The 23650-nt window shown below is 39.7% G+C and overlaps 1 protein-coding gene across 10 annotated transcripts in view; it reads right to left on the bottom strand.

The window, feature by feature from the left end:
• Nucleotides 1-5473: 5473 nt before the first annotated feature.
• Nucleotides 5474-23650, bottom strand: part of elavl4 (ELAV like neuron-specific RNA binding protein 4) — a 75545-nt gene continuing 57368 nt past the window's right edge. For 5 of the 10 annotated variants that reach the window (XM_086162525.1, XM_086162531.1, XM_086162528.1 and 2 more), the window contains 3 exons: nt 18013-18248; nt 13596-13634; nt 5474-10178 (listed from right to left, as the gene is read on the bottom strand). In XM_086162525.1, coding sequence (XP_086018651.1) covers nt 9851-10178; nt 13596-13634; nt 18013-18248 — 603 coding nt within the window. In that variant the 3' untranslated portion in view covers nt 5474-9850. The remainder of the gene's footprint in view (nt 10179-13595; nt 13635-18012; nt 18249-23650) is intronic. The other 5 variants (XM_086162522.1, XM_086162532.1, XM_086162529.1 and 2 more) reach the window with 2 other exon arrangements.

The raw sequence follows: 23650 nt of genomic DNA, 5'->3' as shown, positions 1-23650 counted from the left end.
CCTATAAGGTTAAAGGGATGATCTAAAGATAGTTTAGCCAAGCAATGGAAGATGAGACTATGAGAAAAATTTCTTGATATTGCCCCGTCGGTCAAAGTCATGTCTTGGAGGAGACACTTCATATCAACAGCAAGTCATTAACCAGAAGATTGTAACTTAACGCCTTTCGTTGTTAACCTCACCAAGAGGTGAGGAGAAGTCAGTCCTTTGGGACATTCAGTTTTTCCTCATTTATTCATATTTACTGACGTAGATATGGATGTTTTGCCGATTGGTTTATCATTGTCATTACGGACAATGTGATTGGTAGACAAATTAGATTTAAGTTTAGCTAAAGTCTCAATTTGCATTTGAGAATGCAAAAAGAGTGGGAGCTCAGTGGTATGACAGAGGGGTTTGCTGACTGCGTTCCTGGCTTTGGCTGGTCTGATAAAATTAAAGACCCAATTATTTTTAGTGATAACCCTTACCCTCCATAAACGAACGTCTGCAGCCATATGCACAGTAATGCAAGAATCTCAGTTTTTCTCCCTGCAAAACCAAACTAGAAACCAACACTCTACCTGTTCTGATGAGATGTTTTTAAGCGTTCAAAGGGTCCAAAGTGGATCACTGTAAATGCAAACACACTGGGACAACAAAGCAGGCTCTCACACACACAAAGGAGCCTTCCTATGTCCAATATGGCTGAGTCAAACTCATCGTCAGACATTAAACCGTAACTTCTGTGGTTAGTCGATATTTTGCTCAAAATTTAGGCAGAAACACAGACAGGAGAGTAACAAATGTCATGTTACTTTAAGAACGAAAATCCACTTTTAGTCGTCGATGGAATGTCTCATTTCATCTTTCAAATGAACATTTAGTACAATTACATGGGTCACTTTGTGTAGGAGTTAGTGTTAGTGCATCAAAATGAAGCGAGACAGACTTGTACGTTCCCATTAGAGGACATACATTATTGACACACCATCTGCTGGTCCAGTCATCAGTGGATGGAGTCCTTTTCTCTTGTCTGTCAATGTTGCATAATATACAAAAAAGATTACTTTATTCAGGCTCGTGCAACCAAAGAGGCTTTCAATCTTCATTGGAAAGGCAGGCAAACTTCTTGACTATGAATTATGATTTGTATCTTTAATTTAGTTGCAATGTACACGAAAACATGCACAACCTACCAGAAATTCTTTTGGACATCAGACAAACTTTCTCTGAATGAGAAACTGATCATCATGTCCCCGTGAAGGACACAGTCCTGTTCTTTTTCTCCAAAGTACATCCACAAATTAATGAAGTGAATAGGGATGATCCCTTTGAACCTTATCCACGGTTTAGTGGTGATTTATTGTGCCTTCAAAAATTGAGAGGGTGATTTGGCCACACCATGACTTAATAAAACTAAAGGTGCTTAAGATCATCAAACTAGAGGCCAATGTGTTCTAGCTGCTAGAAACCCATAATACCAACATTTTACTCTGGCTATGAGTTGCTCGCTTACACTCGTGAGTCATGCTGTGTTTTAGTGATACATCACCACATGGTGACAGATTGTGTGTACAAAAAGGTTCTGCCCCTGAGAAAAAAAGAGTGCGATACCAGGGTGCTGGAAACATTGCATAGAAATGAAGAAGCTTCACAGCTGAGCAGATTGCAAACAGAACCCCCAGGGATTGAAACTTCCTTAATGGCACGTAAAACTTATTAGTCAACTGAAAACGTTCAAAGTTCAATGCAAGTACCAGAAGTGACATAGGGGTCAGTACCGCACAATTTACATTACATAAAGACAGTTGTACTGAAAGATACAACAAGGTACAAATTTACTGTATTAAATACAGTAAATGACCAACCTACACTTACATGGCCATTCAAGGTTAAATATAGGCGATGACTTGATGCTGTAAAATTGCAAGAATTCAGAAAGTACCAAAAACAGCAAACTTTTGTCGGGCGAAAAGAGCTAATCTTACATGATAACCAAGGCTTCGCTCCGATACTACTAGTAGTCAGGAACAGGGAAACTTTTAATGACCAAGCGAAAATAGGTTTTTAAGGAAGAGGGGAGGATAAGCTTGAAGAATTGTAGGGAATGTGCAACTAGGATTTAATGATCAAAGTGTACTGTGTAGAAATGCCAAGTGCTCCGTAATCAATTTCTGGAAGAAGATCAATCCTTGTAGTATTTGGCTCTGTTTAGATCCGGCATTATCATGCACCTTGGGTGATCGAGTGTGAATTCGGACTAATCAATACGCGATTGGCTCCCACTTTCCTTATCCATATGTGAATGCTGTAAAACACAAAGTTACTAATGTTTTCAACTGGGGGCGGAAATGTATTCTCTGCGTCCAGTGCACTGGAAATGTATGCATTTCGCTCCAACCAAACGAAAGCGAACCGATAGTTTGATACAATGGCTGATGTTAAATGTTTAATTCTTTACTCTGTTTGTTAATTTGTAGTGTTGTTTTTGAATCATTTTGCTTCGGATTCGATTATATGGAGCTGTATTGTATATCCAGACCCACTGAGTTCCAAAAGGAAGGGCGTCTGGTGATTGTTACTGCTGACTGAGGACGGAGATGGCTGCCTCATGTTCACAATATGCCTTGTTGCTCAAATTTCATCATCGGGCACCTTTTATAATTGAGACCTCAGTTTATTTCATGACATTGCAAATGTCCAAGGCCAAAGTGTTGAATCTGTCAAAGGTCAGAAAATAACTAGATACAGGGCTTTTTAAAGCGTTTTCTGCAGGCATCTGGACATACATCCTCATGATCAAGTTACCCATTTCAGTGTTCCATTGGGGCTGTGTAAGGACTATAGATTAACCTGTGATATGAAGTGACCGATAGAATTAGTGTCACTATTTAATTGCAAAAAAATGCAGTTCTCCTGTTTAATTACGTGTGAGGAAGATGGAACGCTGACTCTTTTTCAACACCGCACAATGTACTTTTAATTAATCCTGCAAGTTTCGGAGCTCTGGGGAGCACTGCTCAACATATGCGCAGTAAATAAACAACATGCAAGTGTAGTTCAGCAGCTTTAGATTTACAAGTGTGAAGCCTCTGAGGCGGAGAGAGCGATACAGTATCATGTGTAAACAGGGAATTAATCTGATTGGTCAAAATTGCTGGGGGCGGCAGGCAACTTTTTGAAAAATCTTGCATGTGCAAGAGTTACTAACGGTGTACATCAAGGAGAGTTAGAGGACAATAGCAGCCCCCCTGCTGCAGATTTAACTCCAGAAACATTGAAAAAGACAAGTAGCTCCTTATGAAATAATCTGCATCTGACTGCGCAGCTCATAGTTGTCATTTGGCAGAACTACCTTCTACATCGCAGCACGGCAGGATGCTGACATTCACACTATGGGGCGAGTGTGATCAGCTCTCACCCAGGCAGATGAAAGTGGTTTATATAGAAGCTGAGAGACAGTATCATATGGTCGTACCTGGCGACAGAATCCGGTATGGGTACAGCAATTAAAAGTAACAACTCTTAGCGACGACGGCTGTTTAACTTCCTTTGAAAAGGAAGTGAATCGTATCTTTGTCGATTCCATATCACATATCCAGCTACTAATATCTGTCCATTAAAGTACCGCAGTTTTGCTTTAACCCTTAAATGAGGGGGTTCAACATGAAGCAGGATCCACAAACGCGCTCACGTCCTTTCCCGTCTTCTTTGGCCTTGAGGAAGGTAGATCATTACATTTCCACAGTGGCGGTGGAAGGACAAGAGTGGTTGGGCATTCCACACAATCATCTTCTCCACAACCTCTGTAATAGTCTCCTGAGAGCTTTTGATTTAATAGGTGTAATGACAGGACATTACTAGTAATTTCATCCTCTAACACTGATATTGATGGGTGAACGTGGTATTATTCTTGGTTCATTGACCCAAGGCACTTTTTGTGACTGATTCTGACTGACTTCATTTCCTCCAAAGAGCTGAGAGATCTGAGAAAAGCTCAATTAACTAAAGATACATCTCTCTTCTTGTGAAGACACAGGGTTGAAGATACTGTGTTATTTCTCTGATGTGTCGACACCTGGTTTAACCCTAATGGCCTGCACATCCCAGCACTGACTGAGAGCAGCATGGTGTATAATGTCTGCACTGTTATCGCCTCACAGTCGTGACTGTCCCCAAATAGCTGAAAGGTCACAGCGATTGCACATTAGTGCCTGATTTACTCTAGCAGTTTTATTAAATTGTAATATTAATTTGAGATCCTTGCCTCTCACCAAGAGGCAAAGCACAGCTCTCGGACAGCAATTACGATTTTTTTTCCTCTGTATTATTTTCAAATTGAAGGATCAGGTCTTTTGCAATCTCAGAAAAATAATGAAAAATAACTAAGGCAACATTTCAAGCTCCTGGATAATGATGTATTAAGATGATAGATGTTACGCATGCCTATCAGTGGGCCATCTGATAACTATGCTTTAAATATGGTATAATTCATATATCATCCACCCACACACATATGCATGTATATACCTTTTATACACACACAAAATATATATGCATGTGTAGATATAAATACATATCCGCACATAGTGTTTTGATTCAATCAACAGACAACATGTCTAGATAAGACATGATTAGCAAATACGATTAAAACCTTTTTTTCCTCTAATTTTTTTTTAAATAGCTACTTATTTGTTTTTCAATCTCTTAGCTAAGGACGTCTGTGGGGATCATTAAAACAAAAATTAGCTGATGTATCTTCAAGTCCATAATTTTATTTCATTCAAACTTCTATTAAGGAGAACTTATAGGCACCTTTCCAGACTGTGAATACTGCAGGTCAACATCAGCCATAATTTGCAGAATTTGGCTTTTCTGTAACAAAATTGAAGTCAGATAAGTAGGGATGTAAACATTTGCTGCCACAGTATTCGACATGGTAAGAATTGCAGTAGGATCAAAAGGAATAAGAGAGGCTCACGAGGATATTGGACATTTACAATTTGACTTTCAGTTCTGGATAATTCACTGCACAAATATTATCAACTCACTTTTCTTATTTCAATTTGTGTTTTGGTGAGCTTGCAAACTAGTCATTGTACTGATTGTAGGATCTTACGGAACAATCGAAATAGTGCAGTGGATCAAATGTGCTCACTGGATTATGGCGATTTGATTAAATATACCAGTTCATTTGAAAATGTGGATATTATTAGCTTAAAAGATGTCGCAGTATCATTTTTTTATACCCTCCTATTACGCATATGTCGGCATTGGTCTCAAGAGACTGTTTTGACATTACGAGCACATGACACTTTGCACTTTTTCTATATGATTGAGAGACGGTAACAGGATTTCGACCCTCAAACCACATAAAATGTGTACTTTGATTCCATGACATGACAACATCTAAATGATGAAAATGATAAGAGGTGAAAAATGTCTGATTTTTTTCTTTTTTTTAATGGAGCAAGACAAGAGACATCCAAGCTCTTGACACCTCATTTTATTGTCCCAACATTCAAAAGTACAAATAATTCAAACACAACAGTTTTATGAAAAAGAAAAAACAAACATTTACAGCAAGAGTTTTATTTTGTTTCCAGTTTCAGAAATGACCTAAACTAGCAAGGATAACATGAAGTCATTCATCGCAGTAATTGGATTAATAATAAGAATAAGAATACTAAGAATAATAGCAATAATAATCATAATAATCATCATTGATAATTGTTAAGTAATAACATAAGCAGGAGAGAGTAGAGAGAGCCGCGGTCATGAGGCCCTGTGAACATTTTTTTATCTTTTTTGTCTTTAAGAATTTTGTTTATAGATTTTTCAGATAGTAAACAAACACGTCTCAGGAGGAAAATGAAAACTGACAAGAAGAGCCTAGTTCCTCTGTTCACCTTCCCTCCTCCACTACTGGCTGCGTTGTTCCTACTGGCAGGCTGCCACTATAAGGCGCTACAGGGGATGGTGTGAGCCATAGGGGTTGGACATAGAGCGAGGTGACACAGCCCCATGTTTCAAACACCCCGACATGCACACACATTCACACACACAGTCACACGATCACATGTGCTACCACTGTAACGCGCGCACAAGCACTCAGGGAGACATATGCACAGAGCGGACCAAAATGCACAATCACAACACACCCAAACCCACACCCAAACTCGCACACGCCCACGCCCACGCACACCCACACACACACACACACGCACAAACGCACGCACGCACGCATGCACGCACGCACGCACATGGTGACAAACAGTTTTGTATATAGTTTTGTATAACACACGCATTTATGGATGCGCTCCACACTAACGAACGTATGAGGTCACATACAACATACACACTGATAAATAAAGAGGGCATGCATTCGGACATGCGTACATGCGCGCGCACACACATGCACACAGGGTCTAGGCGGAACACAGGCACGCGTCGTAAGATTTCAAAAGTCGTACAGTGTAGGAAATTAGTTCACACATCAGAACAACATTCTACTGGGGTCGTTGCATAATTCAAGCTCCCGACGGTAGCCAGGAGCATGACAGGGTCTGGTTGGTTTGTTTCCATTATGACATTAGAACACTATGTGACTGGGTGCCGCTGATGATGACTGGATAATGGTGATGATGTCAGATGACCCGGCCTGTCAGATGACTGAGGTGTGAGAGAGAGAGAGAGAGAGAGAGAGGATGTACTTATGCAAGCATGCGTCTGAGTGTTTAAAATGCTCTCCACACACCTCCTTCATGTTTTCAAGTCTTAAGAACAAACAGAAGACTCCAATTCCATATATTTATACTTCTGGAACCATTCCCTTACCTTTCACCTTTCAAAATATATAATATATATCATACTAGAGTATATAAAATATAGAATCGGTACAATCCTTTTCATACCTCCAGAGTACTTCTTAAGTATAGCAACAACTGCCGTTAATAACAGTTGGTGTGCAATGGTAAGAATTTCTCATTTTTAAAGATTTGTTGGTATGCAATTTGAAAACATGATGTATATCTTTAAAAATAAGTTCTGACTCTCGAGTGACTTTGACCAATTTAGTCCAGTGCAATGAATGACCCTCAAACAACAGTGGGCATTAATTCCTGTAAAATGAATCTGCCCAAGCCTCCAAGAGCTGAATGTTACATAAAATGTTTACTGAAAACTTAAAACTATGCTTTCAGACCCACATTTTTGCATAAGGTTTCATCACAAAGCGGTAGTAAGTGGAGGGAGGGTGTGGACGGAGTGGCTTTTTAGAACTACACAAACTTATCACAGGTTATATTGAACCAGAACGACTGTTTATAACATTCTATTAAGACTAAACTTTATTGAAAAAGATCTAAAGATTTTCATTTTAACAAGACAAGAAAAAAGCAATAGCAAATTTAACTATTAACTAGGTTATGCATAGCGAGTAACTGTTTCTAGTAATAAGGGAAGAGCGTCCCCCAACCCTCCAGACATTTTTTTCAGTTTTCTTGACTTTTAGGTTTTTTATATTGTAATTTTGATATATTGGTACAAAGCACAAACGTACTAAAAGTTCTCTCAGTGCAGTGGACTACTGGAAGAGCCTCTCCACTAGTCGCTTTGTTCCCGTTTGCTCAGAAACGCCCCCTCCCTGTACCAGAATCACGCAAATACACAGACAATGAAACAATGATAAATACATAAATACACAGATAAATTAACAAGTTAATAAATATAATAAATAGAAATAAATAGAAAAATAAATAGTTTAAAAAATAAATATAAGGAAATCAACTGTTAAACGAATACAGTTATATTCTAGCTTTTTGTTCGGTTTCTTTTGCCGCGGCAGGTAACTGAAAGTTAATCCAATCATTTTTTTTTCTCCACAAGCAACATGACAACAATTTAACAGTTTCCTCACAAGTTTTCTAAGTAACTGAACCACCACTTCATAATAAGTTGTCATATGAAAAAGACAAGCTCAAACAAAAGAACAGTGACAACTCAGATAGTACATTAGATATTGTAAAACAAATGTAGACTATATATATTTATATATATCATCTATTTGTACACAGCAAATAAGGACACAGTTGTCATAGATCCTTTTTAAGGAAACAAATATCTAGACTAACGAAACTAGCTAATCATCATTATGTTTTGACAAACGTTTCACGCTTCGCAAGAAAATGAAAAAAGTCAGCAAGCCAAATGCGAAAGAATAAATAAATAAAAAATAAACATTTTTTTTTTCCAGTGATTCTTACAATGCCCAAAGTTGTTTGTCTGGCTAGTCAGCAAAGAGATACTTTCACCAGACGTCTGGGCCAACAATAAACAAATATTAAACAAGGAACAGCAGCTCAATTCAATGCCAACACCGAAGTATTTTTTTTCTTTAAACAACACATAGAACAACAAACTTGGATATTTAAGATATGTGAATAATGTAATATAGCACCTACTGTTGATCGCTAAAAGGAAGTTCTTTTAAATGTTAGTACATAAATGCAGAGCAAAGAAAACAATACAATGTATAGTATGCTTTCTCAATGGATAGATGTGCATATATCTATTTACTGATATCCCATATGGAGTGATGAAGAAAAACAAGAAAATAATTGGACAAAGGGTCTTCTTGCTTTGGGCTCTGGACTGTAAGGATGGTTAGGCCTGGGAAAGACCCCTCTCCCTTCCCTTTTGGGTATCGCTGTTGAATAATTACGCACTAGTATATATGTGAAAAACTACCAAAATCACCTGTCTCAGATTGCATTCCTTTTCACAAAACCTTCCAACTACAAAATCACTGCCAACTTGGATTTTCCCAAAAACAAACAACCTTTGAGCCTATAAATTACCATGGCAGAACGACAAGACAAGGTGGTGCCCCCCCCTCCCCAGTTAGCCAGTCAAAATATTTTCTCTTTTTTCAAATCCAGATTCTTGTAAAAATTCTTCAATAATTATTATTTTAATTATCATTTATAAAAATAGATCTTCTTTCTCTTTATTTTTACCTTTTTCTAAACGCATTTTTTTCAAGCAAAGAGATCTTCTCTTTGGCAACAGTGTTATTTTTTTTTTTTCTTAAATTACTGAACGTGTCATCAGGAAAGCTAACCCATCCCCTCCCTCACCCTATCTCCCTTAATCCCAGTGAGGAAAGACATTATGTTTTGTTTGCGATACAAAACAAAAACAATGTTAGAAATTTCTTTTTTTTTTTTTTTTTCCTACATCAGTATTACTGGGATAATGGAATCCCATTAATAATCAATAAGGGGGAGTTTTAAGACACACTAAAAATGAATGAATGGTTTACCAATTTAAAAAAGAGCCCCCTCCCTTCCACAGATAGGGAGGCATATAATACTAACGACAGTGGATCCGGATATACAAAAGAAAAACAAATCCTGAATCAAGACAGAGAAAAGGTTTCATTCTAAAAAGGACATTCTCTTCTCTGAAATTAGGGGATATAGGGGTTTGCTACTGTTTACACAGAAGAGAAAAAAAAAAAGAAACAGTTTAACAACCACAATAAACAGAAAGAATATACAACAAAGAGAAGCCTGCTTTATCACAGGAACTTCCAAAAACTTATGAACATTTTCTTCATTTCATTTTGTAATACTTAGGCAACATTGGCTTATAGGTCCAAAGTTATAATATAAGCCATTTCTAGTTCAATTTGTTTGATGGTTTGTCAGTTGCTTGATGTTCCGGTTGGAGTTTGCAGTGTTGGATGGCTGTAGTAGGGTGGTAGTAGTGGTGACTGAGGGGGCTAAGGAACTGGTGGAGGTGGGGAGGTTGGGGGCAATTTTGGATCGGACAGAGTCGGGGGGCAACTGCTTCTACATGTTAAAGTTCAGGACTTGTGTGTCTTGTTAGTCTTGAAGGAGACTTGCAAGACACGGTCACCCAACCTGTAGCCGTTGAGACTAGCGATGGCCATGGCCGCCTCGTCGTAATTCGTCATGGTAACAAAGCCGAAGCCTTTGCACTTGTTGGTGTTGAAGTCACGGATCACCTTGACATTGTTGACGGCACCGAAAGGCCCGAACAGCTGCCAGAGCACGCTCTCATCTGAATCTGGGGACAAGTTGTACACGAAGATGCACCAACCGGTGCCAGTGTGCCCTGGGATGTTCATGCCGACCAGACTGGTCATGCTGTCAATAGTGATGGGAGAAAACCTGAGGGGAGAGGCAAATGGAAAATGGAGGGAGGATAGGAAGGAGACAAGAAAAGAGGCTGTATTAATTGGGCAGGTTGAACCATTTGCTGTATTAATGTAGCTACTTTACATGAAATGGCCATAACTCTGTGGCTAGGATATACAGAATTATCCTTCGAAATCTAAAAGCTCCCGATGACAATAACCCGCACGACCCGCAACTGTCCGTGGTCACAGAGAAATACGAGCGGGAAAACAAGAAATGTGAGGGAAGTTGCGGTTCCCTATCACACCGCAAAGACCCCGATCTTTCGGAGTCAAGTACGTCAATTCGGAGGAATCAGCGTACATATGCGTTGTTGTATCATATGTACATATTTGCTGATGTCTAAATGCATGAGTCTGTATGTGGGTCTGAATTTCCACTGAATCCTCAATTTGGAGGGCCTCCTGGCAGGAATGATATTTGCAGCGCTGATGATAGTCATGCGCACTGGTCTACATTACTGCTGTAGGAGATTCAGACAAAGGTTTTCTAATTGTGTCCTTGAGTGGCTCCTTTTGGAGCTAAATTGCAGAAAGTTGTTGAATTAAACCATTGCTCTGAATTCATCAAAGATCATGCACCAGCCTGCTAAATCTGTTCTCATTCGCATCGTAATCGTCTCCTCTTTCTTGTGATGCAAGAGATTTGAATCCTCAGTTGACTTCACTTAATTGCCTTTTCTCATGCAGGCAAAGGAAAGTGAGAAAAAATAACCCACTTTTAAATAAAAGGTGAACAAGATAAAAAAAAAAAAAAAAAAAAAGGTTCATTTCTTATGCCACCTCTCTTCAAGAAACAACTATCGGCATTATTGGCTGTACTTTAATTGAGATTTCCGCTTTGCTGAAGCCATCTCAGAGAAGGCTGTTTTTTTTTTTTTTTTTTTTTTTCGGGAAAGCGGTGGGGAGGGGTTGTGGTGGAGGTGGTGGTGGTGAACTAAGTGGAAAATGGAAGCACTTTTCAGCCCAGTGGCATTAAGGTACAAAGTGTATTCCTCCCACTCCTCTCGCAATCTGCAGGGTGTTCTGTTCTCTTCTGTTGCTGAGATTGTGGCACTGATCGATAGCATTGCTCGCTGCTCAGGGCCCCCACACCTATCTCTCCGGTGACTATATGCGGCCAGCAATCACTTCGACCTTTCTGCATGACTTTGATCATGTACACGCTTCTTCTCGCTGTAGATGTTGCTTTCGACACCAATGCGGGAGAGAGAGCGTGGTTGACTCATTGACTTCTGGGGCTTTTTTTTTTTTTTTTGCAAAGATTTAACTTCCTAAGCGGCATAGGAGACCCAGACCTATCGCTATACTTTTTAGCCGTATCAGTAAAATAGTGTGAAAAAATGCGAAGCCCAAATTTGTCATGGACGATTGTTGTAAAAATCTTTAACACCTGAATAATTGCATCCCCTAAATGGCCCAACCAAATCAATGACAGCAGCTCTAAGAATAACTGTGAGAGCAGCTGTCCTAATGAACAATAACAGTCTGTAAAAAGCACCACCAAGCAAGAGGGGTGTGCTCCCGCAGTGCGGTATCTAAAAGTGTCGGCTTATGGGAGTTTTTCAATTGTTATGTATCATATCACCTTTTTGAATTTGTCAACACAGACCTCTAAATGTGCATTTTTCTATTTTTCTACATCTTCGTCCCTCCAGCTCGGCACACTCGGAATGAATCTAATGTCCTGCACATTTTCCATCGTTAATCAAACCACTCAAAAAGTGTCGGATATGTACGTTAAATATCTATTGTCATTTTCATAAAATTTGTGGTTTGTCCTTCCACCTGAGTCGGATTTGTGTTTGGATAAGTTTGGATTCTGCTTTGTTTCACACATTTCTACATGGTCTGACAGGCAAGCATCATGTCAGAGTATTTTCTGAAATGCACAGTTGGACTGGAGCGCCTCCTGCTCTGAGGCATAAACATTTTAGGCGTTGGTCTAAAAAAGCTACGGCATGGTTTTATAAAGGTGTTAAGGGGAAGTTTGGAGGCCGGCTAACACCGCCACTGTGAGAATGTGTGAGAATGTGTGTCTGTGTGTGTGTGTGTGTGTGTGTGTGTGACAATGTGCATGCAAACATATCCATAAGCACGGGACACAACAATAACTGTAATAAAAAATATTACCGATGAGACCAGAGGTTGCATAGCAACAGTAATAGCTGACCAGATCGCTTTTCTGTTCTTTCGAAAGCCAACTTTTTCCAGTGATTAACATCTTCCTTCTTTTTCTGTTCCAATAAAACCTCAGCGTGAAAGACATTTTACCTTAACAGCATGCAAGGCACCCAGGATGTCTGACTCAGACAATAATCTTGTTTTAAAATAATTCAGTAAAGGAAAGAATATTGTATTGAGCCTATTGGAAATTGAAGGCGATATTGTTAAACATGAGAATACAGTGAAACACAAGTATCAGTTTGCAATCCTTGCACTGTTCCGTGCATTTGATTTAATTACCTTTTTTAGTTGATTTGCCAAAAGTAACATTTGTGATTCTCTTTGTTTCAGTATAGGTTGCTAGGCTGATCTCAGATTTTTTTTTTTTCCCATGTGCTTGCAGCATGCATGATGCTACTATCAGCACATGAAACATCCATTGCCTACTGGCTGCTGCTCAAGGTTATGTCACACCTATGATAGCGAGAAAGCAAAATGAAACATGGAGGCGAAAGAAATTCGAGCAGAGCAGAGCAGTGCTGAGCAAAGCTGGAGCTATCTGCGATGAAACATTTCCTGTTTCCAGCAAGGATCCAGGTTCCTTCAGCCTCATCGCTTGTCCTTGCAAAGCACAGTCTAATGACAAATAATGTTCCCAAATATTGTCAACGTAGTAATACAGTTTTGACACTGAGAGTTGTGTGCGTAAAGAGTAATTACTGTATGTGATATGAAACCCTGATCATTTAAGTCACAGATTCCAAATTTGCCCCTAAATGTTGTTCGTAACAACAAAGAAAGCCCTCCGTAGACTGACAAGGCGAGAGAACCTGAATCCGATAGAAAAAAAACACACCTAGAAATCAGAAACTTTAAACCCATTCACAGAAACAACCCACAACAATCCAAACAACACCAACACTTGTCATAATCAAAACAAAGCAAATCCATCACGACTGAAAACAAAGACTGATTGTTTTCTGCTTTTATACACCTTAAGTGGTCGGTAGGGTTTTGAAACCAATTCAAGCTGACAAGAAAAACAAAAAAGAAATCAAAGAACCAAAAATACAATTGACCTTGAACAAATTGTCAAACGTAAAGTGAAAAATACACGGAAACATAAATTGTAAAAAAAAAATGTACAAAAAAAAAAAAAAAAAAAGATATCGAAAAATCATTGAGTCAACATGGACATCTGGCATTGGGTGAAGGTTTTAATTACCTCTTTACGCCATAGGCCATATTAAGCAAATTGTCCAGCCTGTAAAGAGAAGGAGGGTTCTGGGGTTAATGGTGGGCAGATGGTTGACTCACTCAATGGAACTAATGCTAAGTCCCTGTTGGAGCTGCATGGTCCTCCTCACTCAAGAACAAACAAACCCATCTATAGTTGGCCCATTACACTGAAGAGCCCCACCAGAAAATGTTATAATCAGTTAATGAATCCAATGAATCGAATCAGCATGGTCGTCACTTGTTCGGTCAGCTGCTGCCATAGTTCATAGGCTTCAGTACAGCCCTGTAGTAGCTAATGCCGCAGTGTATTACAAGCACAATGTAAGTGTGACTGCTTTATTGTTAGGACATGACTGCGGCGGTTGTCTGGTCATTGTTCAGTCTTACAGCCGCACACAGAGCACTAATTGGCAGGAAGACGAGGGCATAGCGTGTCACTGGGCTATACGAAGATTCTACGAAGAGGCTAGTTGTAGTGCAACCGCAATAACGCATGAGTCGCTTACGAAAGGTTAAGGAGTATTTCTTTACGTATACAACCGTCTTTAAGTAGAATCGACTCAATAAAGACAACGCCAGGTCATGAGGAAAATGGTCTGCCAAAGAGTTCTGTCAGTGTAATGGTTTGGAATTTTGAATGATGGCAAGCAAGAGAGGTGATGAAGATTTATGTGTTTTCAATAAAGTGATCCATCAACAACAACCGAAAAAAAAAACCAAAAAAAAAACCACACAAGTGATTATTTAAGTAGCCATGAAATTGTGCATGTTTGTCCGTGTGGTTGGTATTAGCTGCTAAAGTGGTATTAGGTCAGCTGGAAATTTCGGGAGTATTAGTCGGGGGTGGGGGCGGGGGGTCCTCTTAAAGGTTTAGTTTGGGGAAATGCTCTGGTTTCATAATCAGTTCAGCTGTGAATTGAAGCCATTCCAGTATGCTGGGATAAACACTTTTTATTTATGTGTGGCCTAAGAAGCTAACTGGCTCTGCGTGTGAGTGATTGAGTGTGTGTGCATGCATGTGTGTGTGCATGCATGTGTGTGTTTGTGACTGCGCGTGCTTGTTTGAGCTTTGCTTCGGAAACCTGTGGGCTGTGTAACATGTTAGCCCTCTTGGATGGATACAGTCTGCTCGGTGACTCAATGACCTTCATCCCTCAATTGGGTCTGGCCTGTCTCATGTCTTATTAACTCCTCTGGCCTAATGGACAGCGGCTATGGCTTATTGAGCAACAGCTGGCTGGTGACGCCTCGTTCCTCTTGAAAACACTACAAACTTGACTCAGGGGTTGTTTCTCCTTGTCCTTTTTAGTCAGCGGGCATTTTTTCGCTGTATCAATTTAACACCGAGATGCCATTATCGTACGGCGATGGATTCGAATACATTAATCCCGCGTTGGGTTTTTGAAGCACAATTACATTCAAAGTGCAAACATTATAAATCCCCCACTCGAAATTACTTCACAAAATTGATGTTTTTTTTTCAGTCATCTTCAAGATTGTTTAAATTGTGCTTGTAAAATTGTGTTGTGCTAAAAATCCCTATTACTTAAGGTTTTCAGGAAAACCATTGTTGGTAAATTTTCCAAATGACTTATGGGTTTACGGTTCGCCTGAGCTATATCAATTCTGTCTCTAAACCCGACCGAAAGTTTGTGCACGTAGCCCTAATTTGAAGTGGTGGTGGTGGTGGGGGGGGGGTTATACAGACTCATTAAAGCAGTAATTATCCCATTATATAAGAAGGAAACAAGCAAGCTGCTTTGTGCGTAAATGAGTCATTTGGAGAGGATGCTCAGAGGAAAGAAGCTTCAGGCCCACAAGCAGGAAGACATCTGCTGGCCACTGGGCCGGTGGGCCACTGCAAAACAACCTGCTGCTAACGCTCACTTTCATATGTACAAATGCACACTTACGCACACTCACCGTGCAGCACTCTGCTATCTGCAAAAGCCTCTTCAAGCTCAATACAAACAATAGTGCTTTTGTGCTTTCTCTTGACGCATGTTAATGCTGGAATGGGCGTTTTTTGTTTTTTTTTTGTCTCTTCTTTTTTTTTTTTTTTTTTGCAACAAAACTCTGTTCAGTTATAATTGTTTCCTGGCCTGGACATAATAAGGCTAATTTTCTAATTGGAACCATTAGTTAACGACGGTAAAACGGAAACCAGCCTGGATGGAGGGTTTGGTGTGTTGTATTTGAGTCGCTTTCATTTGCTGCTCGCAGGGATACCATGCAAGTATATTATATATTTACTTAAAGGTGACTGCCGATGAGTCACTCGCACAAGACAGTTGACATAACAACTGATAATATTATCTCCTGCCGTCTCACTATTTCGGCATAGGTTTTACTAGTGTGCAGCTGCTGCACTGGAGTTGTTGTGCGAGGTGACATTGTTTCTGACCTAAATGCATTTCACAGTTTGCAGAATCACAAATATTAAGCATCTTAATAGGGCGAAATCAATGGAAAAGTTTCACCTGTGCTTTGCTGCTTAGGTCAATGTCCTTCACAATGTTGTCCTCATACCGTAGCACAGACCCGGCACATTTATAACTTATAAAGTGTTTTGGTTTTGGGGGGGGCACGGAGTGCAAGAGCAGAGGGACACAGGGTGGAAGTGTCTTGTGGTTGTGAGTAGTGATGAGAAGCGACAGCTCTCCTGTGGAGCCTGTAAATTGGCTTGGCGTATCACAGACACACAGCCACGCTACATCGCTCAGGTGTCACACCAGGGAAGCCGCTCCAGAAGAAAAATACCTTCCAAGCTCTGACTTTGATGGGGAGTAAACAGCACAACTGGCTTAGGTTTAATGAAAGCACGAGACAATTGTATGAGCACGTATTCTTCCCACAATTCTACAACATTCTCGTCAGCTCATACATATTCTGAAGTATTGTTATAAAAATTATGACAAGATTAACTTTTGATTATTTTTACGGCGTAAAAATCTCAAGGAACGAACAACCTCTTCGTGTTTTAAATTTAGATTTGAACATCAGTGAGTGAAAAGAAGTAAGAGTACCCTGAATGCAGCCATGTTAGCTATATGCTGTGTGCAGTTGAGAATTGGTTACTAAACAGGCCAGGGAAAATAAAAGTTGTCATTTCATATAACTGTGAGTGAACTGAACACTATTAGTTTTTACACCACAGTTGCCCTGTTTTTCCACTTTGAGTAGTGGATTATAGACATGTCTCTTTAATTAAATCCGAATTTAATACATGACCGAATTATGTACATCTATATTGTCAATGAGTTAAAGTAAATTGTAACATATTGATAGTTATTGAATCATGTTGACAAAATAATAGCGGATCAGGGCTTTTTGTGTGCTACACCCTTTTCACTATAGGTAAACATGTGCATTGTTTTTTTTTTTTTTCTGCCATGGTCTCACGGGGAATACAATGAGATGTTGCTGGAACAATGGCAATATGATGAAATGAAGGGAAATATAAAATTGTGAAAGACAGAACCCCACAGTCTCTTGTGCACTCTTCCTCTATGATCTCAGTGGACCCACAAAGAATCTTCACAGGGCTTGACTTACAGGCACCTGCGCCAGATGCAAAGCTCACACTGGTTGCTCAAAAGGGGACATATTTGCTAAAAAAATGTGAACAAGACAAAAGTTGCATCATTGTTGATCCAGGGACATTTCTATGACTCATACTCTCCACATGTAGGTGTCACTTCTACTTTTTGAAGGATAAATGACTCGCTGCAAATGTTTTCCAAATCAGCCCTGTGGTTTAGAACATATGTGCTTTTGTGATTGAGTGCATTCATTGCTATTCTGTCTCATATCAACAACAAGAGTTCATTCTGTCACTGGATCGCAAACATACTAGTGTAGCACTGCCTAACTTAACATTATGAAACCACTGGTTTAGCACCATAAAAAATCTACAATTACAAATGACTGTATTTGAGAGGTAAATGTGTCGCTGACATTTTTTATGGAAATAGTTGAAATGTTAACCATTTAAGTAAATTACACTTTGCTACTTTGAATATATATCTTCAGCCCAGTTACCTGGAGACCCCCAACCTTTGAGGCGGGCACTTCATGTGACCCCATACTTCTTAACATCATTATCAAAATTTATATTGAAGGGCACCTGTGAATCATTTTGCATTACCCAAATGTGTCAAGGACAATAAATATGGAACACTCTAGACAAATATTTTTATATGTGGGTAAGTATTTTGTAGCGGGGTCAAAAAATTACACTTAAATGGGTCCACTATGGTGAGCCCCCAAGTTTGGGAACGTCTGGGTAGACCACACATGGGTTTGAATCCTGCTAATGTACCATTACTGACTGATTTTTTTTTTTTTTTCCCAGTTATGAATCTTTTCTGCTCCATTTCTTCTTACACACTTCCCGTACTCACCTGAACCTCTGGGCCTGGTGGTGCAGGGGCCCGGGGTACCGGCGATTGGGGGACTGGTAGAGTTGCGACAAGAGGGCTTGACTTGTCTTCTGGCTAGGGTTGTTGGCAAACTTGACCGTTATGGGCTCAGCTGCACCTGATGGCTTCTGTCCATTTAGGCCCTTGATGGCCTCCTCAGCCTCTATCCTCTTATCAAAGCGGATGAAACCCACACCTCGGGAGCCACCTGTGGGGCCAGCAGATCACAAACAAGCAGAGCCCCTTTTACTTCACGTGGTTTGGGTATTGCACTTTCATTGTAGCTAGGCGTAGAATCGTACGGTTGTGGTTTGAAATAACATTATAAATGTCGTGTTTGATTAATAAAGTTGCTTTTTAGATTTTGAGGTTTATAGGTAATTTTCTGACTGACAAAACATTTTTTTTCCTATATGTATCTCCTTTAAGAAGAGAAATAGCACCAGTCTAACACAAAGAGAACAAATGCTAACATTTGTACTCAGTTGAGAGAACCCTAAGAAAACAAAAGCTTAGCATGCACAACCATGAAGAAATATACATGACATAAATATGATGATGAACAAACACACACACACACACACACACACACACACACACACACACACACACACACACACACACACACACACACACACACACACACACACACCTTTTGCTATAGTACTGGTCAGTAATCTGGTCCGCTCCCCTTTCATGTTACCCCCAGACACGGTCAACGTTACACACACACACTTCATACATTGTTCCCTATGACATTTGAGCTGTTTCCTTGGAGACAGGGTTGACTTTTATTTAAGGATGTTTCTCTTCTGAGGAGTGTTTTGTGTCCGTTTTAACATGTGCAAAATAACTTTATATATACATTCATATCTCATTCACATGCACACACAGACACACACTCAGACACATCTACTGTGTACTCAGCTACGTGAAGTACATTGACGTGTGTGTGTGTGAGTGTGTGTGTGCATGCACACTGATATCTATTAATGGATGCTGTGCTTTGTTTTAATGAGGATGCCTCGATGGCCCAAAGGATGCTCACTCAGTGACAGCACTCTGCCAAAGAGACTATTTACATAATACTGTGTGTGCACATCGGCATGTCTGTGTGACTGAGACTGAATAAAAAAGAGGCGGTGAGACAGAAGCAGTGCTTTTTTGTTGGAGTATCATTGTGTGCAGTCTCTTTCTCACAAATAAAAAGTGCACCTTGTTGTTATTCCCCATTTTTGTACATGCCATCCCTCTCCCCATCCCTTTTTTATATTTCCTGTTGTCTTGTCTCATGGTACTTGCTCTCCTGAATTCTTATTCTGAGAATCACCTTGACCAACTCACTTCCCTCTTGTATTTCTCTGCAAGATGCAAGTGCAAGGTTATTTATTTTCTAGTCAAGGAGCAACATTGAAAGCCATGATATAAGATTTTGAATATATATATATATACATAAAAATTGCTCACCTATTTAATTCTGTAGCAAGAGACTGGTTCTGTTTAAGCTTCTGGGAGACTGTTGGTGAAACACACGTGCTGTTTGCCTTCAGCTCGCAAGATGAACTCATTAACTTCTATTCTATAAAATATTCTACTTAATTCTCATGTTTTATACATTTCTGGACATATTTCAGCCCCTTGACCAGCTTCCACAACCTCTGCTCCTTTAACTTCCTCTGGTGCCATCTCTGTACCTGTACATTTTAATTAGCTTGTCAGATGCAGAAAAATAACAATTTTAATAGGATATATATAGTCAAATGACAAGCTCTGGTGTTGAAACATTTTTCTTCTTTAATTCGGCAATTAAAAAAACAAAAATGTGTCCTCCTGCAATAGTTGTTTTTTTTAACTTTATGTCTGTCGACAGTATTATGTGGAAAAACAACCGGGCTGTTTTCCACAAAACTATATAGAAAATGGGCCATGGGAGAGACATTTATTTTGGGTCAAATCCATAATACAATGTGAAATCAGCATATTTCTTTTCTTGCTTTTTATTAATCTATTTATTTTCCCCAAATGCAGTTGTTATACCAGTCTCTATGTGAGAATAAGTCTGCGTCTTCTTGAGTTTTTGACTAATAGAGATATATGACTAGTGGGGGCGTAACTGTTGGTCATAATTAGCTTTGTGCTTCCAAACATGACATTTAATGAAGGAAAACTGAAAATGAAGTTATGAAAAGAGAAACACGGTTGCCGCACGGTTACCGCATATAGTTCACAGACTGGGAACAACAGAACCACGTGTTTGTATTTGTAGTGAAGCACCAGCTTCACTTGGCCTTTAGCTTATAAAATTCCACCAAAAAGACATGAGAGCGCTGAAGTGGTGAGCGGTCTCATTGCAGATTTTGCCAAACCAATGTATTTGCACACATTAAGAATCAAGAGCATATACTTTATTGCAAGATTTCACTGTAAAAAGATGAAAGGATTAATTTTTTTTCTCAGGATGGGTAAAGTGAGATTCCATCTTACTTTACAGTAGCTCTTCAAAAAGCGCCTGCTGTGTATGCTTAGTGAGTCAGCGGGAAGGAGAAAGAGGTTAGTGTAACATATTGCACTACCTGACATGATTTGTGATAATACTTAATTGAGCAACATGACGTATCACCTGTGCATTTTTCGCGTCTTTACTGGATAACCTTTATCGGTAAACAATATAACTGCCATATTCTCTATTGTGATGTCGGAAATATTCGCTCTGACGTTGTCGCATCAGAGCAGATCATTCTGAGATGGCTTAAGAATATAGTCTCTCAAACTATATTTTGTTTGTCCTCCGGCGAGTCAAATGAAAAAAATTCAACAAACACCACTGAAAGACTGACATCAGTCTTTCAGTGATGTTTGTTGCATATTATGCAAGTCAAATTTAACTCCCTTCACTTGAAGACAAGTGAGCGGTTCCCTGTAATCAAGATGTGCATTAACAATTTCCAAAAAAAAAAAAAAAAAAGTTTGGAACATTATAGTCTACATAAAATGAGTAAGAGATATTTACGATCACAGGACAGAGTACTTACTGTGAGACGGATTAAAAACAAAGTAATATAACACTTTAATGGCAAAGATTGGAATTGGTTCCACTAGGCTTTTTCTACCTAAGTGTTAAATGACAAGTTGTTTTTTTTTTAAATGGCTTTTGGCAGAGGGAAAAATGAAGTGAATCCCAAGCCTTGATTAAAATCTGAATATCTATCAAATAAAATGTATGCAAACTAAATTAACGGACCGGTTATTTTTTTAATTCTTTTTTATCAATGGACTTGGAATCGATCCAGTTCTTTCCATGCCTTATCACGATGTAACACAACATTAGCAATCTAAACTTTGATACACGGTTTTCTGCAGTTAAAAGAAAAAAAAAGAAAAAACCGTAGCCAGTCCAGAGTCCCCGACATGATTACCCTTTCAAAAAGCTAAAGACGCCTCGGATATTTATCAACTCCTGGCCAGCCATACAGCCATAAAGTAACATTAGAGGGAGTTAATGTACTTGCTAAGGTACGGCATCCTCTCTCTCTCTCTCTCTGTTGGTCTCTCTTTCTTGCTTACTCTGAATTTTATTGCTCTTTTCCACAATAATCAACAGAGGCTTATGTAACTCTCTCTACCTGTGCTTATCTCTCTCTAACACACACTGACAGGCACATTGGCTGCCTTACTAATAACACGCTACCACAATCTGGGGAGGGGCAAACAGTGGAAGAGAGGCTGGGGAATGTGAAGAAAGTGTTGAGATGGGGATGGAGGAGGCAGGAAAGAAAAGGCAAAACTGTCAAAAAGAGAGGGAACAAAGGGGAAGGCAAGAAAGAGCGAAAGGAGAGAAGGTGAAAAAGGTGGATGTTAGACGGTAACAGAGAAAAGATGATGAAGGAAATGGTGCTATTCTTGCTTTCTCTTGCCCAAACAAAGCTTCTCTTTCTCTAACACCCATATCTTTTCCCCTGAATACTGAAATGACTGCTCCTCTGAGAGACCAGAAGCGAAAAGGAGAGGTGAGAAACCTCGGGGCCGGGTAATGAAACACACACTTTCATTTTCTCCTCTCTTAAACACACGGTTTCATCCGCATAGTGCATCATATCTTTGCAAACACACCCGTCTACTCGGCGAGAAATAAAGGATGTACGGGCACATATATATTTAGAAAAATACTTGAGATTTTCTCAGATACTCCGCCGTTCCATCCCCCCGTCCTTTTTTATCCTTCGAGAAGCTATAATGTGCCAACTGTAACAAATGATTCGACTTGCTTTTCCAAAGGATTTATAGTATGGCAGAGGCAAAAAGAAACTCTCTTCCTGCTGTCTTCTAATTAGAAGGAGAAGAAGAAAAAAAATGCAATGTCCTTGTTTTAAGCAACATTAGTGTTCCTAGCTACAGATGGCATTTGAAAAAGTAGCAAGAGGAGAAAGGAAGAGACTTTGAAGCGTGGAGGTGCCCTGTGCTTTAGCCTCTGCCAGAGCCGAGTGCCGACCATCTGCTTAGTATGTGTGTGAGAACATATCTCTATGTAGTCGTATGTGGTTGTGTATTAGCGGAAACACAGATAGCGGGGACTTTTAAGATGACAGGGATGCAATGAAAGGCAGAGGAACGGGGACGGGGGGGTGGACAAGTCAAGGCTGCAGGCATTCCACCAAGAGGGTACACCTCTCAGCCTGTTTCCTGTATTCTCCTCTGCAGGCCAGGTGGAGAACAGGACGTTCGTGTTGTGTCAGTCAGGACGGGCTATTGGAGGTGGCCGTGGAGAGTATTTCAACCACGAGTGATGTTCAGGAGAAACCGAGACAAGAATTTTTTTTATAGTATAAAATGGAATTTCTTTCACTTGAAAATCGTATCCGGTTAATTTTGATCCTTTGGAGCATGCAGAGTATGAAGATGAAAGGTGGTTTGTTATCAGTGTAACGCAGCAGACATGCTATGAAGAGAAAATGTTGATGAGATGCTAAAAATGAAGGTCACCTGGAAGGACTGGCATAAGACTTCTCTTCGATATTGACTCTCTTTCCTCGTCTACGTTATTTCACACTTAAATGGGCGGTGATACGTAAAAGGGAGATGCCGGTCAAACAGTAGCATTGGTGTTATAAGCACATTTTAATATCCTCTAAGTTCACAGATCCCACGGCTGAACGGTATTTTTCCAAATGCAAAAATCAACCGAACGGCAACAGGAGCCCCGCCGACAAACATTAAAAGCAAACACTTTGTTATTTGCAAATAGGTAAACACAAACGCCGCTCTCGTTCATCAAACATATAAATGATAGAGGGCTGTAATTCCGTAACGGATTAAAACTTATAAAAAGAAAACTAAGAATTGTGCGTCCATATCAAATCACCCCTCGCAAAGCTCAACATGGTCCGTCGGAAGAAAAGGCTCAGTACAGCGCCTGGGTCGGAGTCAGACGGACGAAAACAGGAGAGGTCAAACCCGCCCTGGAATGATTACAGATGATGGCAGGTGGAACATTTCTGAGGTGTCACCGAATATCCCATCAGATTTTTAAAACAGCATCATTTAGATAGTGTTGACAAAAAGTGGAAATATCATAGGTTTCTTTCTCTGCTGTCTCATCCCAAGAAACATACATTAGCAGTCG

Source organism: Fistularia commersonii, chromosome 16 (assembly GCF_037954325.1).
Source record: "Fistularia commersonii isolate RoL2024-O1a breed Wild chromosome 16, RoL_Fcom_v1.0, whole genome shotgun sequence".
NCBI classification, from domain to species: Eukaryota; Metazoa; Chordata; class Actinopteri; order Syngnathiformes; family Fistulariidae; genus Fistularia; species Fistularia commersonii.
The sequence above is the reverse complement of the archived record's forward strand: the minus strand, read 5'-3'. Positions and strand labels throughout refer to the sequence as shown.